Raw genomic sequence first — 15,125 nt, 5'->3', positions numbered from 1 at the left:
AGGTTTAAACATTGTAAAAAGGCCAATGTTGGATTAATGACACTATTAACAGGATCAACAACAATCAAATAATTTCAAAATAATGTGAAGGCCGGTTTTTATGTCTATTATCTTCCTAATTGTTATATTTTTATTTATATATGATTGTGAATAATGTTAAGTAAGAGCCAAGATGAGTTTCAGATATACATATAATCTAAAATCCATTAAGTAGACAATAGGTACCTCTGACGGATTGGCACGGAAGTACAAATGGTCAAAGGTAGTTATATTGGTGGAGTAGAGTCAGTCTGAATTGTAAATGTAATAACCTCAAGTTAATGATTAGCAGAGGTTTAAATGCCTTTGATAAAAAAGGGCCAAGGTTTAACAAAACGGCAAGAACATGTACCTTGGAAATTATTTAAAAGGCAGACAGTCAAGAGAGCAGTCGTTTCACTCCACCATGACGGACAGATTTACTGTAGCAATATTTGTCCTTCTGGTGTCATGTATCTGCAGGACATTAGGTAAGGAACTAAAGACTGCACTTCATCTCACATTTGGAAATATGTTTCTATAACTATATATTGTTTTTTAGATCTTAAACTGGTCGCTCACTCCAGACTTGACACCTCTTTCTCCTCATATAAACAGGACAGACATGTGAAGGGAACTGTGGGGGGAAACTAGACTTGTGTTCATGCCACCCAACATGCACCTCTCTGGAGAACTGCTGCAAAGATTATAAAGAATACTGTGTGGAAGTCCTGCCATACTCCGGTTCCATTATGGGTGGGACAGATTTTATTGTCCTTAACTCAACGTTTAATAACAGACCAGAGATTATATGCAGGTAAGACTGTTTTCTAAACCTCAGTGTTGACATGTTGCTAACCCTGTTCTAGTGATACATTTGATGATGGTTGGGAAATAAAATATAAGAATACAACTTTTTAATTTTTGCTTTTCTAGGATTTTAAGTCTGTTTTCCCGTGTATTACAGTAAAAAAAATACAATTGGCTTCATAAAAAAACAACTTGCTGATTTTTATTTTACAATGGCAGGTTCCACGACAATATCAAAACTGAGGGGTATGTGGATGAAAACAGCAGAGGCCATTGTATTTCTCCACTTTTGTACGAAACTGGGTGGGTTCCTTTGAGCATCTCCTCTGATAATGGCACTACGTTTAACAGAGTTGGAGCCTGGCTCTCAGGTACTGTATCCTCATAGCACTTTTAAGAACACAAACACATCTGACAGTTTTCCAGTTGGTTTTGAAATGTCATTAATATTATTTGTTTGATTCAAATGTGTCGGTACAGTACATACTGGAAAGCTGGATGCTAAGTTTAAGGCGATTCTGGTCAACTCAACAAAATGGCAGTACTATGCTACACCTAAAGTCAGTGGCAACCTTGAGATGACATGGAATACGTCTTTGGTCAGAGCGGAGAAGGTCAACATAGAGCTCTGGGGGTACAGGGAGACGGGTCAGTATGCCTATTCCTACACTGCATTTACACTTTGAAGCTTAGTGGTGAAAAACACTGAATCTGTTAAATGTTTCTCTGTAGGAGAACCATATACCGACATCTGGCTTGGTGAGTGGGCGTATCTCTACTCGCTTGTAAAGGATCAGCCCAACAGTGGATCCTTTAGTTTTTTGCCCAAACCAGCAAAAAATGGCTTTTCAAGTTGGGAGCTTGGCTCTCTACGCATCAGCCCCAGCGTCTACCCTGATGGCATGTGGTGTGTGGTACAAATACCCTACTAGATAAACTGTAATTAAACATCTTATTATACTTGTCAGCTTTAGTGTGTTTTTCATGCGTTTAATTTAGGAATGTACACGCCGCATGGACGGAGGATCACGCTCTGGCCTGGCATCTGGAGGAGAAGTTCAGGCAGAACTCGACAGTTTGGGCCCTGGATAAATGTTTAGCATGGGACCAGCTGGAAAACAAGCTTCCCAACTTCCTCAGGGAGATCATAGACTGCCCTTGCACCCTGGCTCAAGCGAGAGCAGACACAGGGAGGTTTCATGTAAGTGTTTTAAAAGCTTTTTCACAAAGCTCTTTCAAAGGATTGCAGCCAAATCTAAACTTGTTGTGCTTATTATTACTTTGTTGTGGGTCTACTGATATTAACTCTGCATTGTGGGTTTACTGATATTAACTCTGCATTGTTAGAAAGTTCATCATGTGAGGTAGCGCGAGTAGATTTGACTGCAATAATTTGACAGCCTTGTTAAAAGGGTTAGTAAAAATGATGAAATTACTGTGAGATCACTCACCTTACCTCATGCACATAAAATGCAACCAAGGGGCATATCAAGGCATAAATTAACACACAGACCAACCATTATTTTGCAGATTACAGATTTACAGATAAACATCAAGTAAAATGTCACAAATGAATGGAACAGAGTGGGAGTTGTAATGTAGTACCCAAATAAAAGTGTGTAATTACTTCAAAGACGGGTCTATTTACGGAACACCTTTCAGCATCAATCTTTTGCCTTTTATCTTTTACATTTCACAACTAGGGTTAGGCAAAGGCATTACTGACCTTAAATGACTGAGTCAGTGTAAATCATTGAATTGTAGACAAGCGAATAGAAAATCTGGATGCCTTTGTCACATTAATATCATCATAATTATTATTATTAATAATATGATATGCTTCTGTGACTGCTGTATTTGTATGGGAATGTACATTTAGCTGCCTGGTTACAAAGGATGTGTCTCTCTCTCTCCACAGACGGACTATGGCTGTGACATAGAGAAGGAGAGCGTGTGCACCTACCACCCAGGATGTGTTCACTGTGTGAGGGCTATACAGGCCAGGTGAGTCCTACAACCTCACGGTCAGATGTCCACATTTTATTCTTGAGATTATAAATGCATTTGCAATTCATCCGAAACATACTCAAATCGAGAACCTCAAAGACTTGCCCAAACCTTACCTTGCCCATGCTAGTGTGTTTAGTCAAGCATACTGTACATCAAATTGTACATTATCTTTTATCTTATTCTATTTTATATGTTTGAAGTATATCTTTTCTTCAGGCAATGTACACCATTTCGTCTATTTTACTTTTCTTTTTATTCCAAGCATATTATATGTTGCATTGTTGGAGGAGCCTGACAAAAGCTATAATGTAGCTATGGAGCATATATTGCAAAAAGCCTTTAAATCTTGAACCGTTACATTAGCATTGACTGCAATCTCACAGAGCCTCTAGTGTAGCTCATCTGTTGTTGCAGTAGAGCTCAATGTCTAACAAAATTTGTTTTGGGATATTTATCCACAGTCCAATGTATGCAGCAGGACAACAATGTTGCTATGACAGCACCGGTGCTCAGGTGCTGACCGCAGACTCTAATGGGGGAAGTACTCCAGACCGAGCACACGACTGGGGCTCACCTCCATATAAGAAACCCCCTCGAATCCCTGGACAGTCCCACTGGGTGTACGACGTCCTCAGTTTCTACTACTGCTGCCTGTGGTCTGACAACTGCCACTACTACTTCAAACACCGGCCCTCCAGTGACTGCAGACAGTACCAGCCCCCCACCTCAGGTAAGTAAATCATTTATCACAGCATCAATGTGTTTTTAAGTGACAAGGCAAGGCAAGTTTATTTATTAGCACCTTTCAACACAAGGCAATTCAAAGTGCTTTACAGACATGAACGACATTAAGAGCATTACGAAGTGGTGCAGTATAAACACATTATAAAAAGGCATTTAAAAACAGTCATTTAAGAGCAAAGATAATCAAATAAACACAACAGGTATAAAATACATGAATAAAAGTTACAGTGCAGAATAACAGTCACAGTGCAATGTTAGATAAGAACAGTTCAATTAAAAGTAGCGGCAAAAAGAAACGTTTTTTAGCCTGGATTTAGAAGTAGTAAGAGTTGCAGCGGACCTGCAGGGTTCTGGGAGTTTGTTTCAGATATTTGGAGCATAATAACTGAACGCTGCTTCTCCTTTAGTTCTAAGTCAGGGGACAGAAAGTGGACCCGTCCCAGAAGACCTGAGAGTTCTGAATGGTTCATAATGTAGCAGGAGATCACAAATGTATTTAGGGCCTAAACCATTCAATGCTTTATAAACCAGCTCTGTAAAGACTTCAGAACTGGAGTGATGTGATCCACTCTCTTGGTGTTAGTGAGGACCTGAGCCGCAGCGTTCTGAATCAGCTGCAGCTTTCTAATGGATTTCTTGGTGAGACCTGTAAAGACACCGTTACAGTAGTCCAGTCTACTGAAGATAAAAGCATGGACAAGTTGTTCTACATCCTGCTGTGACATTAGTCCTTTAATCCTAGATATGTTCTTCAGGTGATAGTAGGCGGACTTAGTGATTGTTTTAATGTGTCTGACTCCATGACTACACCTAGGTTTCTGGCGTTTGCTGTTGTTTTGAACATTGCTGACTCAAGCTCAGTACTGACTTTTTGTCGTTCCTCCTTCGCTCCAAAAACAATTACCTCAGTTTTGTCTTTGTTTAATGGGAGAAAGTTCTGACTCATCCAGTCATTGATTTGTTCAATGCACTTACTCAATGTTTTAATTGGAGCATAGTACCTGGTGGTCCATGGTAATGTCAATGTGTGTATCATCTGCATAGCTATGGTAACTTGTTTTGTTGCTTTTCATCATCTGAGCCAGTGGTAGCATGTAGATGTTAAAGAGAAGAGGCCCCAAGACGGAACCTTGAGGAACCCCACATGTCATATTTGTTAAATCTGATGTGTAGCTGCCTATGGAAACAAAGTGTTTCCTGTCCTTTAAGTAAGATTCAAACCAATTTAGAACTGTTGCCGAAAGTCCCAACCAGTTTTCTAGTCTGTCTAGTAATATGTTGTGGTCAACAGTATCGAATGCAGCGCTGAGATCTAATAATACGAACACTGAGATTCTGTCTGTGTTTAAGTGGATGTCATTGAAGACCTTAACAAGAGCATTCTCTGTGCTGTGGTGCGCTCGAAAGCCCGACTGGAACACATCAAAACTGTTATTTGCATCCAAGAAATTACTCAGATGTTTAAAAACTACTTTTTCAATGATTTTACCTCGAAATGGGAGGTTTGATATGGGCTTGTAATTATTCATTGCTGAAGCATCCAGATTATTCTTTAAGAGCGGTTTAATTACTGCAGTTTTTAGGGCCTGTGGAAATACACCTGAGTGAAGAGACCTGTTTACTATATGAAGTAGCTCTGAGGACATGCTATGAAAAACATTTTTGAAAAAGCTTGTAGGTATAATATCAAGGCAGCAGGAGGAGGACTTCAGATGTAGAATAATGTCCTCTAGGTCTTTATCATTAATCTGATGGAAAGGTGTCATGGTGTTTGAATTGATTTTAAGACCATTTAAATGCAAAGTCAAACTTTTGTGTTTGAAATTCCAGCTGTGGTGTTTGGAGATCCCCACTTCATAACATTTGATGGTGTCAGCTACTCCTTCAATGGCTACGGGGAATACACTTTGGTGACCTCTTTTGCGAAAGGGCTGACAATTCAAGGCAGAACTGAGCCTGTAAATGGTGAGTCACTAAAGGCATTTAGAGTTTATGTATGTCTTTATGTCTCTACCCATTAAAACCTTTTTCCTATGTCATTGTTCTGATTCTCTTACTATTAGGAACTTTAAAAGCAACACAGTTGACGTCTGTTGCCATGCAAGAAACCGTCTCCGATGTTATTGAGGTGCGGCTGCTCAGCGATCATAATGGCCTTGAGGTGCTGCAGAATCAAAAAACCCTCTTGTTTTCTGAGCAGAGCTGGATGGACCTACACGGTGAGACCCTGATTAAACTTTCAACCCATGAGGAAATCAATAAATGTATCCCTTTGATCACTAGATTCTATAGCTTGACTACAACATTTCTCTCTTCCAGGTGTGTCTTTATTTTCTCCTACCTCTTCAAATGTGACCGTGATGTTCAGCAGTGGTGCTGGAGTAGAGGTGCGCCTGAGAGAGGGAACCATGACCACCACCGTACTCCTGCCTGAGGAGTTCAAAGATACAACCAAGGGACTGCTGGGAATAATGAACGGTGACCCCAAAGACGACCTCACTCTCAACAATGGGGAACTTGTGTGGAATGTCACAAATCCAGAGGAGGTGTTCAGCTTTGGGGCAGGCTGTAAGACATTATTCACAACTCAAATGATGTGCTAGTTTTTAAAAGTTCATGTGGTATTTACTTTTGATTGCTTACCAACTTTCATGAGAGAAAGGGTTAAAATCATAGTCTAAAACATTTCAAAATAAAAGCATGCAACAGGAAGTAAAATGGGTTAAAAAAGTGTGTGATTTTCCAAACAAAATCACACTATAAAATCGAACTAAAGAGTATTACAATTAATAAACCATTTAAAAATACTTCACAATGAGCTGTGTATGTTATATACCCAACACAACCTCATTCAATATGAATTTAGCATGATATTTGAAACATAGATTAAAGTTTTTGGTATGTTACTTTGAGAATATATTATATTTTCACATAAGGAACAACAACACTTTTGTTTACTGAAGTGAAAAAGTGAAGCTAATGATAGATTTGATCGGCAGGTAAAAGTAATTCAGTTAATGTGTTAAGATTCTGTGTGCAGGTGGCAGGAGAGAGAACTTAACACAGAAACAGATGGAGAAGCAATTCAACAATTCAATGGATATATGTAAAGGCTTACAGGGATGAAGTCCAGAAGGCAGGAAGGATAAAACAGCACAGGTCACAGGCAAACTGATCCAGCTATATACAACCGGTATAAGTAGTGACTGAGTAAATGGGAAGTGGGACCAGGTGGGCAGAGGCCTGGTGATTGCAGGGCTAATGAAAAACAGGTTAAACTAATAAACTGAAACAAAAGGAGAGCTGTGTATCAAAACAGGACAGGAAGCAATAAACATGAGTGAAGTTAAAAAAAGAAACCTGGAGCCATAAATGTATTCATGAATCAGCGTAGAAGTAACCCTGGAAATTAGTGAGGAATAATTAAACATTTGCCATACCATGCTGCTCCGTGTTTTGGGTCATGTACACTTCTTGTCATGCTTTCATGGAGGGATTTACATCTCTTTCGTCTGTTCCTGCAAACTATGTTAATGTTGCAGATTCTCCACTTAAATTCAAACACTTTTAATAATATCTTTCTCTTTTGTCTTACAGGGGCCATCTCCAACCAGTCTGCATTGTTCACATATGATTCAAAAAATCTTTTGGACACATATTTTTATGCTCCCAGACATGACATAAGTTTTATTCCAGTTTTTTCTATTCCGGAGAATCCTGATGACCCATTAGCTATTCAGGCGTCTGAGATATGCTCTGGAGAGGGCTCACAGTTCTGCAAGTATGAGACAAAAACGTTATTTATCTCAATGTTATAAATAATTAATAGAATCCTTTCTATTAAACAACTAATGTTGGCCATCTCAGTTAGAATAAAGTCCATTCTTTTACACATGAAGTTCAGTTTACTTGTCATAAGGAGTACAGTTTAGCTTGTGAAAGAAGTTGGAAAATGTCTTGAAATTAGCTTTCTTAAATGAAGTCTTACAAAATAACCCCGTTGATGTCCTTGTGATAAAACTGGAGGTATTCATTTGAATAAAATGGACATTGGACAGGCAACAAATCTCACCGAAAGACAAATAAAATATTGATAATATCCACTTCTTATGATTTTATTTTCAACTTTATTTTCATTATGATCACTACCTCTGTCCTGTAGGTATGATATCCTGGTGGGCCGTAGTCCAACAATGGGAAACGCTACAAAAATGTCTTTCCAAAGTCACATTTCTCTTGAAGAAGATCTAAAGCAAGGTGAGTGTTTAAAATGATATGATGAATAAGTGATTGCAGGAACTTAATTTCACTGTATGAGTTATTGTTGTGCTTTGCAGTGATATCCTGTGGATGGCTTTCACCACCTTTTAATGGAAAGAAGGAGGGGACCACATATTTACAGGGGGCTAAGGTGAAGCTTTCCTGCGACGAGGGCTTCACTCTCAAAGGATCATCGGAGCGCGTATGCCAGGAGAACGGCTGGTGGACTGGAGAAGAAACCAACTGCGTGGCTCTCAGTATGAATAAATGATGAAATCTCTCATTTCAATGATTTTATCTTCACAAATCAGCAGTGGCAAATGTGTGACATGCATGTGTGTGAGTGCATTCTTTGATCAAACGAATCAGCTCTGAAGTGTTGAAATACACAAACAATTAAATCACTTTCAAAACATTTACACCCAAACGATTATGTATCTGAGCTACTATATTTGACTTGACGATTTGGAATTATCTTAGAGTCACAATGATTGTCTGCCCCAGGTCTTTAAGTGTTTAACCAACCGACGTTGATATACAGCCCTGAGAAAAATTAAGAGACCACTGCAACATTATCAGTTTCTCTGGTTTTACTATTTATATGTATATATTTGAGTGTTTGTTCTATAAGCTACTGACAACATGTCTCTGCCTTGGAATTTAACAGACACTGGAGTGGCTGCCATACATTTAGGAGTGGGCTCTTAATTTTTTCCAAAGCTGTACCTAGAACAATGCCTCCATTGTCAATAGAAATTGAATAAGCTTCTTGCATAAGGTGGATGTATATTGCAGCATAATCACAAATCAACAATGACCTTTTTCCTGCCTGGTTTCTCTCTTTTGAAACAAATACAGTACATGCACTCAAATGCCATACTGAACAAATCAAAATCCTTTGATCCACAAGAAATGCTTAGTATGTTCAGAAGGTACACAAACATTCTTTAAATATGAGATACAAATGCAACTTCATAGGAAAAGAAAAGAAGTAAAAATACAAGCATGAACACTTTTGGATGAATGTGTAAGCAGAGCAATCAAAATTGTGTTTGGATCGGGAGCTTGTTGCTTGTAGTCTTTTTTCCTTCCTGAATCTGTTGAGATAAGTATCAGCTAAGGTACCAAAAGGAAAGAATCAAACAAACTGATGTTAAGACTTATTGTCCTGGAGTCTCTGGTTTTAAAAACATATATTATTTTCAGTTAATATTGCAGGAATTGTGACGGGTTCAGTCATTGGAGCTGCAGCACTGATTCTAATTATAACCACCATCGTTCTTCTCTCCAGGAAACAGAAAAAGTGAGTCGTATCTTCACATGGCACTTTGGAAATAATGTTTCTAAAATGCATTACTTATATTTTAAACCTTGATATGGAAAAACGTTTGTCAGAGGCTTTTTCTTTTTGTTTTCTGCTACAGAATAAAAATAAACTGTCTTTATTTTCACTGTTTTTTCTTCATTTCAGAAAAGCTGCACGGACAGAAGAAGCTGTGACAACTGAGGCTTTTTAATCACAACTCCTCATTTAGTGACAATTGTTCAACTAGAAAATGAGTGCATGCATAATTCCATGCTACACAATAGATAAGAACGGACAAGTAAGATATTTTTTTAGTAATAAAAACTAAATGCAGAACTAAATTCTATCAATAAGTGGAGCAAGGGTCAATGCACGGTTAAAAAGTGACTAAATACCATATTTTCTACTATATTGTAACCTGCCTTGCACCTTTGACCACACCCAACATAACAACCAAGCATTCTGGGTAATAAAACTATGTCATTGATTTATTGTAATGTGAACACACTTTGTAATTGAAGCTTAGTGGGTTCATCTATTTTACAGTCAGTCGTTAGGTGGATGATCTACGATAGGCCTAAATCAATGACTTACTGCACTTAAGTTCAAAGAGCTAAATATAGGTAATTAAACTCTCGACAAAGGTCCGCACAACCTGCGGCTGTCCAAACACTCCATTATTGATGATGTCACACAGCGTTGACAATGTTTTGACTTCTGAAAAAAATGTATGGATCGCATTTATATGTACTGTGACCAAATTCAGGGGTAATAAAGTTTTTCAAACAAAATAGAATGTATATCTTTATTAGAACTCTGTGTTTTATATGTTGTACATTTTAAAATATGACCGTTCGCATTTAGTAACTTCATTTTAAAACACAGGTTTTACACAATCTGTGGCATGACATAACTTGGCAAAAGTGCTTAAAAAGGTAACACATACAGTATTTTACGTGGGTTTACAAGTGTGGTGTCACTGCAGTACACCACAACTCATATTTGTCTCCAAGCTAAATTACACACATATTGCCCACTGGTAATAAACCAAGGTAAGATTGCAGCATTAACCAGATGAGGATGAAGTACTCAGATCCTTCACCTCAGTAAAAGTGAAATACTATGGTGTTAAAATACACCATCACAAGTAAACATCCAGAATTCAGAATCTTACTTAAGTACAAAAGTATAGGCATCAAAAAGTATAAAAAGTAAAAGTGCTCATTCTTTAAAATGGCCCCTTTGAGTAGTAAAGTACTACATCATATAATGTTAGCATATCATGTGTTTTTGTAAATAAAAAGGAACTAGTTTTAAATTCATGCAAAAAAGGATTTGCATCCAAAGTGTCGTGGAGTGAAAATATAAAGGATCATAAAATGGAAATACTCAAGTAAAGTAAAATGAAATAGTACTTGGGTACTGCGCTACATTCCTCCACTGGTATTAGCTACAACATATGTAACGTGTTGGTAATTTTAATAAATGACATAATCCAAGATCATGTTCCTAACAATAGTTTTGTCATAATAGCGTCACTCCAATCATTCTGTGTTTACTTACTGCAGCTACTTGGTCGCATTGTATTGCATGCTTAATATGGATATAGGTGGACTAATGCTTTGGATGGTGAAGATGGAAAGGCTTCAGAAATTGCTTCATTATTAAATGCGATTCCACTCCCTTGGCAAATTATTTGACCCATGAAGCCATAGCTCTAAATGTCAAATTCCTCACCACCACTCGACTGCGTCACTGCCTCAGTCCATCACTTTGTCCTGTATGTAAACAAGTCTTCAACATTGTAATTTTCCCTAAATGCTCATCACATGAGACTGCTGGTTTGTGTTTTTCTCCAATCTTCTGTTGTCTAGCTGGAAGTTGTTTACCGTGTGACTCTGAATGTTCGTGCTGTTCCCTCACATAACACAAGGCCGTGATTTCTTTGGACAAAGAGCACCAGTATGTGACAAGACTGCAGATGCCACTGCTGAATAAACTGGCTGCTTGCTGCTTCTACAGTCACTCCCCAACAACTTGACACTGACTCTCCAGAGGTATAAATAAAAAATAGTTAGCATTATCCGTTCCTGGACCCGGGGCAACGGCAGAATAACGCCCCGGCTCATGACATACCAAGTGATTCTCATCAATTAGATCACACTTAATGCTGGACAAGTGCTAGAATGAATCAGTGGGGTATAAATGTGTGTGAGTAGAGCATTACAGAGGCCAGTGCAGCGTTTCCTTCAGTCCTGCTGCTCACTTTCTGTTGAGGATGAAAACACAGCAGCCCATTGTATAGTGCCCAGTTCCTCAATCTGGACTTGTTCGTTAGGGTGGAACTACAGGTTTTTGCACTTTCAACATCCTTTCCCTTCATCCTGAGCTCGTTGTTTGGATATGGGGGAACAAAATAAAGCATTAACCCGTCCCATTTTCCGCAGAGATGTAAACTGGGAACCCTTCCCAAACTGGACGCAGCCGAGCCGAATCTTTGCACAGGATTTTGGCCTCCCTCCTTTCCTGGACCCCAGTGATATAGACTGGATAGACTGGTCAAAGAAGAGGCTGGCTTCTTTCTCCTGGCCTGGGTATGCACAAAATCCCCTTCTGCCTCCATTCAGCGGTCAGCACCCTGCAGCGGTGAACCCAAAGGGTCCAAAACAGGTGACAAGCGGGGTGACAGAGATCCAGACAGGGCAGGACAGCTGGAAGATTAACCTGGACGTCAATCACTTCTCGCCAGAGGAGATTACAATCACAACGAAGGAGGGTTATTTGCAAATATCAGGTAATGCGCTCATGATTCTATGATTTCCCACAAGCTATTTATATAATGTGACAAAACATAAGTGAAGGCATCAGAAGAAATGTTTTTTATCCACAATAAATGGTCATGGATTCAATTGTTTCCTATAATCAATAATCTTTTCATTAAAAGGAAATCATGAAGAAAAGCAGGATGATCATGGATCTGTTTCAAGGTGCTTCACTCGGAAATACAAGTAAGTTGTCTCAGAGAAAAAGATTTCTGTGGGATTCATTTTAATCTCTCGGAAGCCCTATAGTAATAACAATCTTGATAACGCAAACACATTGTGAAAAGTTTAGAAGAGTTATATATAAACTCACTCTTTGTTTTTTAAAAGGTTGCCACAGGGGGTGGACTTGCAGCACATCACCTCTTCGCTGTCTGGTGATGGAGTCCTGTCCATAGAGGCCCCGGCCCCCGGGACATCCGTCAGCAACCCAGCCAATGAGATTGTCATACCTGTTCAGATCAAACACAAGCAGGAGGGTGACAAGTGAAGTAAGCAAGAATTGGAAACTACAATGACATGTAGCAGGAACTGTTGGGTGGAGCACAAAAGACACAACTTGCCCATTATTTACTTGAATACCAACCGTGTTTTATTGCTATGGGAGACTGATACTGTAATGCATTGTCACCATACAAATTAGATGCAGACTCATCAATATAACACAGAACCTACTCTGAAAACAAGGAGTTATATTTGCTTGTCAATGCTTATGGAAAGGATTGGTGTGACCTTGTCTTCCTAACAACATAGCATCAATTTTCTAATATCTTGATTGATTGAAAAATATTACCAGCTGAACTTTCGACTTTTATAACATAAGCAACTGTTGAGGTTATTGCTGACAATACTGGCCAAGAATGGACAGTGGAAATGGAGTATTTATATCTAAACAGCTCGTGTGTATAGTTCTGTGTAACATGGCAATATAATCAATAATAAATGTAGTTATTTGGTTTGCTTTGAACAAGAGAAACCATGTAAATGCTGCACTATAGATTAATTGTGTGTTTGTTCTTTACATTGTACATTGATGTAATGAATACCATCCTAATGAAACTGATATATCATCTTCCACAGATGTATTAAACAGCTTCTGTCATATAAATAAAAACACATGTACATTTCTCCTTTAGTCTCCTCATTACTGATGCATTTGTGATCACATTATAAGATTAATAGAAACAGGTTTAATCTGTATGGATTATTCCTCCATGCTCAGGGCTTTCCTTAAATAATTATTAATAGTCCACAAGAGGGCACTGAAGTCCTGTTGAGTGCAATATTTGGACACTTTCTTAGTTCCTCTTTGAAAGACAGTTTTCTTATAGCATTCAAGATCATTTTTATTTATTTATGTAGAACTTCATCTGCAGTTTCTCTGAAAGTTCTTAAAGAAAATTATGTTTAAATCATGTGAATTAGCAGTTTTTTGTTTATAACACCAAATAACATTTGTAAGATAATTATATATTTAAAGTAAGTTTTCTGAAATATATTGCACCAAAAACGTTTAAAATGTGCTGTGGTCACGTACAATCTACCACACAACCTTACAGCAGACTTTGAGCTGGATGAAAGTGAGGTGTTTTGCAACCAAAGTAATGCAACATCAGCTTCATTCCTTGGAGTGCAATAAAAGGGTCAAGAGTAAAAGTCAGCTGATCTGAAGAAGGACATCTACTGGTGGAACTTGGTTTTACACGTTAAAGTAACAGGTTTTGTAGTGGTTCAATAAGGCTCCATTTAGTGGAATAACGCAATTTTGCAAATCATTAAACAATGAATAAATTATATAATCAAAGTTGATTTAGTTGGAATGCAAACACAAATGCTTTCTCGGCTGGTTTGTTCATTCTTCAACCAATGGTTGGTAACATAATACCTAAAAGCCATAACTAAATATAATAAAACACATTTTTATAAATTGTATTTATTTATTTAGATGTTTAATTTTGCCACATTTGACCAAAAGTAAACACAGAGTAAACATAAGATATGAGGTAAAATTGACCAAGAATTAAAGTCACTATGACTGTAAATTTGGGTTGAATGTTAACCCATTTTGCTGGGTGAGTTCAGTGTTTAACTGCCCTAATATTCACTCTTTCTGTAAGTATTTTTGAAGTATTGCAGGGTTTTGAGGTCTTTCAAGGTAGCTACTACCTAGGGGGTTCTGCAGGTGGTGGTTGTTAGCTTCTTGCTAAAGAGCTCCAGGCTGTTTCTATGAGGTTGGTATAATATGAGGTGGTTACCAGAAGTACTGCATGATTCCTAAGGTGCACTTTGTGTTTTCATAGAAGCAGAAATGTAAATGATAGTTGTGGCAGCAGTGAGGAGTCGATATATTACCGTAATTTCAGCACCATGGAGAGCGACATACTGCATTTAAATGGTTGTTTATGTCGCCCTCTAGCGGCCACAAAATGTAATGGCAGGAATAATATTTGCTTTATAATTATCAAACAACAAAAAGCAATGTTATTAGTCCACCGCTAAAGCATTTTTTTTAATGTTAATTTGTTGCAACGTCGATATAGATTCAAAATGAGCTTCATTAGCTAAGCCACAGAATCTGACCACCTGTTATTTTTGCTATTTCTGTTCACAGAAATAGTCATGAAACTAAAGCAAAGACAAAGGTTAACATCAACATTTGACTAGCATCTATAAATATAAATACATATTCGGAACGACAATGCAACATGTTAACAGTAGCTAATACAGTGGTGCAATGGGGCAGTGTGCAAAAGTTGTTGGAATACATCTGGAATGATAAATGTAACACATCTACGCTGGTAGATATGATAAAGTTTAGGCAGAGATGCTTATATTTATTTTGCCTGTGATGATATTAATATTTTAACGCAAAGTGATGGGTCTTATTTTCCAGTCTTTTGCTAATGAAGTAGAGGAGAAAACATCAGAAAGAATAACAGGTATTATGAAGCAGTAGTTCTTTGAAAATATGATGAAGAAAAGGAGTGCATTTCTAATGAAAAATAACACTATTATACAATGAATTATTATAATTCAGTTTTTGGTCAAATACTGACAGCATGTATGCTATCAATGAATGGTGTTGTTCTTAACATTTTTATTTCTCAAAAATAATCCGGTGGTAGAGCTTGACGTGAAAAAAACTTGAGGCTGGT

The 15,125-nt window shown here is 37.9% G+C and overlaps 2 protein-coding genes across 3 annotated transcripts; both read left to right on the top strand.

The window, feature by feature from the left end:
- The first annotated feature begins 183 nt into the window (after window positions 1–183).
- Window positions 184–9,932, top strand: LOC134868075 (sushi domain-containing protein 2-like). The gene is made up of 16 exons (XM_063888953.1): window positions 184–509; window positions 637–835; window positions 1,048–1,199; window positions 1,309–1,476; window positions 1,561–1,735; window positions 1,828–2,029; window positions 2,747–2,832; window positions 3,300–3,568; window positions 5,413–5,547; window positions 5,646–5,801; window positions 5,902–6,150; window positions 7,180–7,363; window positions 7,745–7,839; window positions 7,920–8,099; window positions 9,049–9,145; window positions 9,314–9,932. Exons 1-16 carry the CDS (start codon window positions 386–388, stop codon window positions 9,357–9,359), a joined length of 2,517 nt encoding a protein of 838 aa, XP_063745023.1. The 5' UTR covers window positions 184–385; the 3' UTR covers window positions 9,360–9,932.
- A 1,339-nt stretch (window positions 9,933–11,271) lies between these two features.
- On the top strand, window positions 11,272–13,097 carry LOC134868591 (heat shock protein beta-1-like). 2 transcript variants are annotated; one of them, XM_063889833.1, is made up of 4 exons: window positions 11,272–11,499; window positions 11,596–11,942; window positions 12,093–12,156; window positions 12,301–13,097. In XM_063889833.1, exons 1-4 carry the CDS (start codon window positions 11,354–11,356, stop codon window positions 12,458–12,460), a joined length of 717 nt encoding a protein of 238 aa, XP_063745903.1. In that variant the 5' UTR covers window positions 11,272–11,353; the 3' UTR covers window positions 12,461–13,097. The 2 variants fall into 2 exon arrangements, with proteins under 2 accessions (XP_063745903.1, XP_063745904.1); XM_063889834.1 differs by having other exon boundaries at window positions 11,340–11,942.
- The last annotated feature ends 2,028 nt before the right edge of the window (window positions 13,098–15,125 follow it).

The sequence above is a fragment of the Eleginops maclovinus genome, chromosome 8 (genome assembly GCF_036324505.1).
Source record: "Eleginops maclovinus isolate JMC-PN-2008 ecotype Puerto Natales chromosome 8, JC_Emac_rtc_rv5, whole genome shotgun sequence".
In the NCBI taxonomy this organism is placed as follows: Eukaryota; Metazoa; Chordata; class Actinopteri; order Perciformes; family Eleginopidae; genus Eleginops; species Eleginops maclovinus.
This window is presented reverse-complemented; position numbering and strand designations above follow the sequence as displayed.

Excerpts from the sequence above, each read along its gene's own strand:
- LOC134868075 (XM_063888953.1), top strand. The coding sequence starts at position 386 with ATGTACCTTGGAAATTATTTAAAAGGCAGACAGTCAAGAGAGCAGTCG. Across the intron at positions 3,569-5,412 it reads GTACCAGCCCCCCACCTCAG|CTGTGGTGTTTGGAGATCCC; the intron begins GTAAGTAAATCA and ends TTGAAATTCCAG. Across the intron at positions 7,364-7,744 it reads GAGGGCTCACAGTTCTGCAA|GTATGATATCCTGGTGGGCC; the intron begins GTATGAGACAAA and ends TCTGTCCTGTAG.
- LOC134868591 (XM_063889833.1), top strand. The coding sequence starts at position 11,354 with ATGTGTGTGAGTAGAGCATTACAGAGGCCAGTGCAGCGTTTCCTTCAG. Across the intron at positions 11,500-11,595 it reads TCGTTAGGGTGGAACTACAG|AGATGTAAACTGGGAACCCT; the intron begins GTTTTTGCACTT and ends CATTTTCCGCAG. Across the intron at positions 11,943-12,092 it reads GGGTTATTTGCAAATATCAG|GAAATCATGAAGAAAAGCAG; the intron begins GTAATGCGCTCA and ends TTTCATTAAAAG.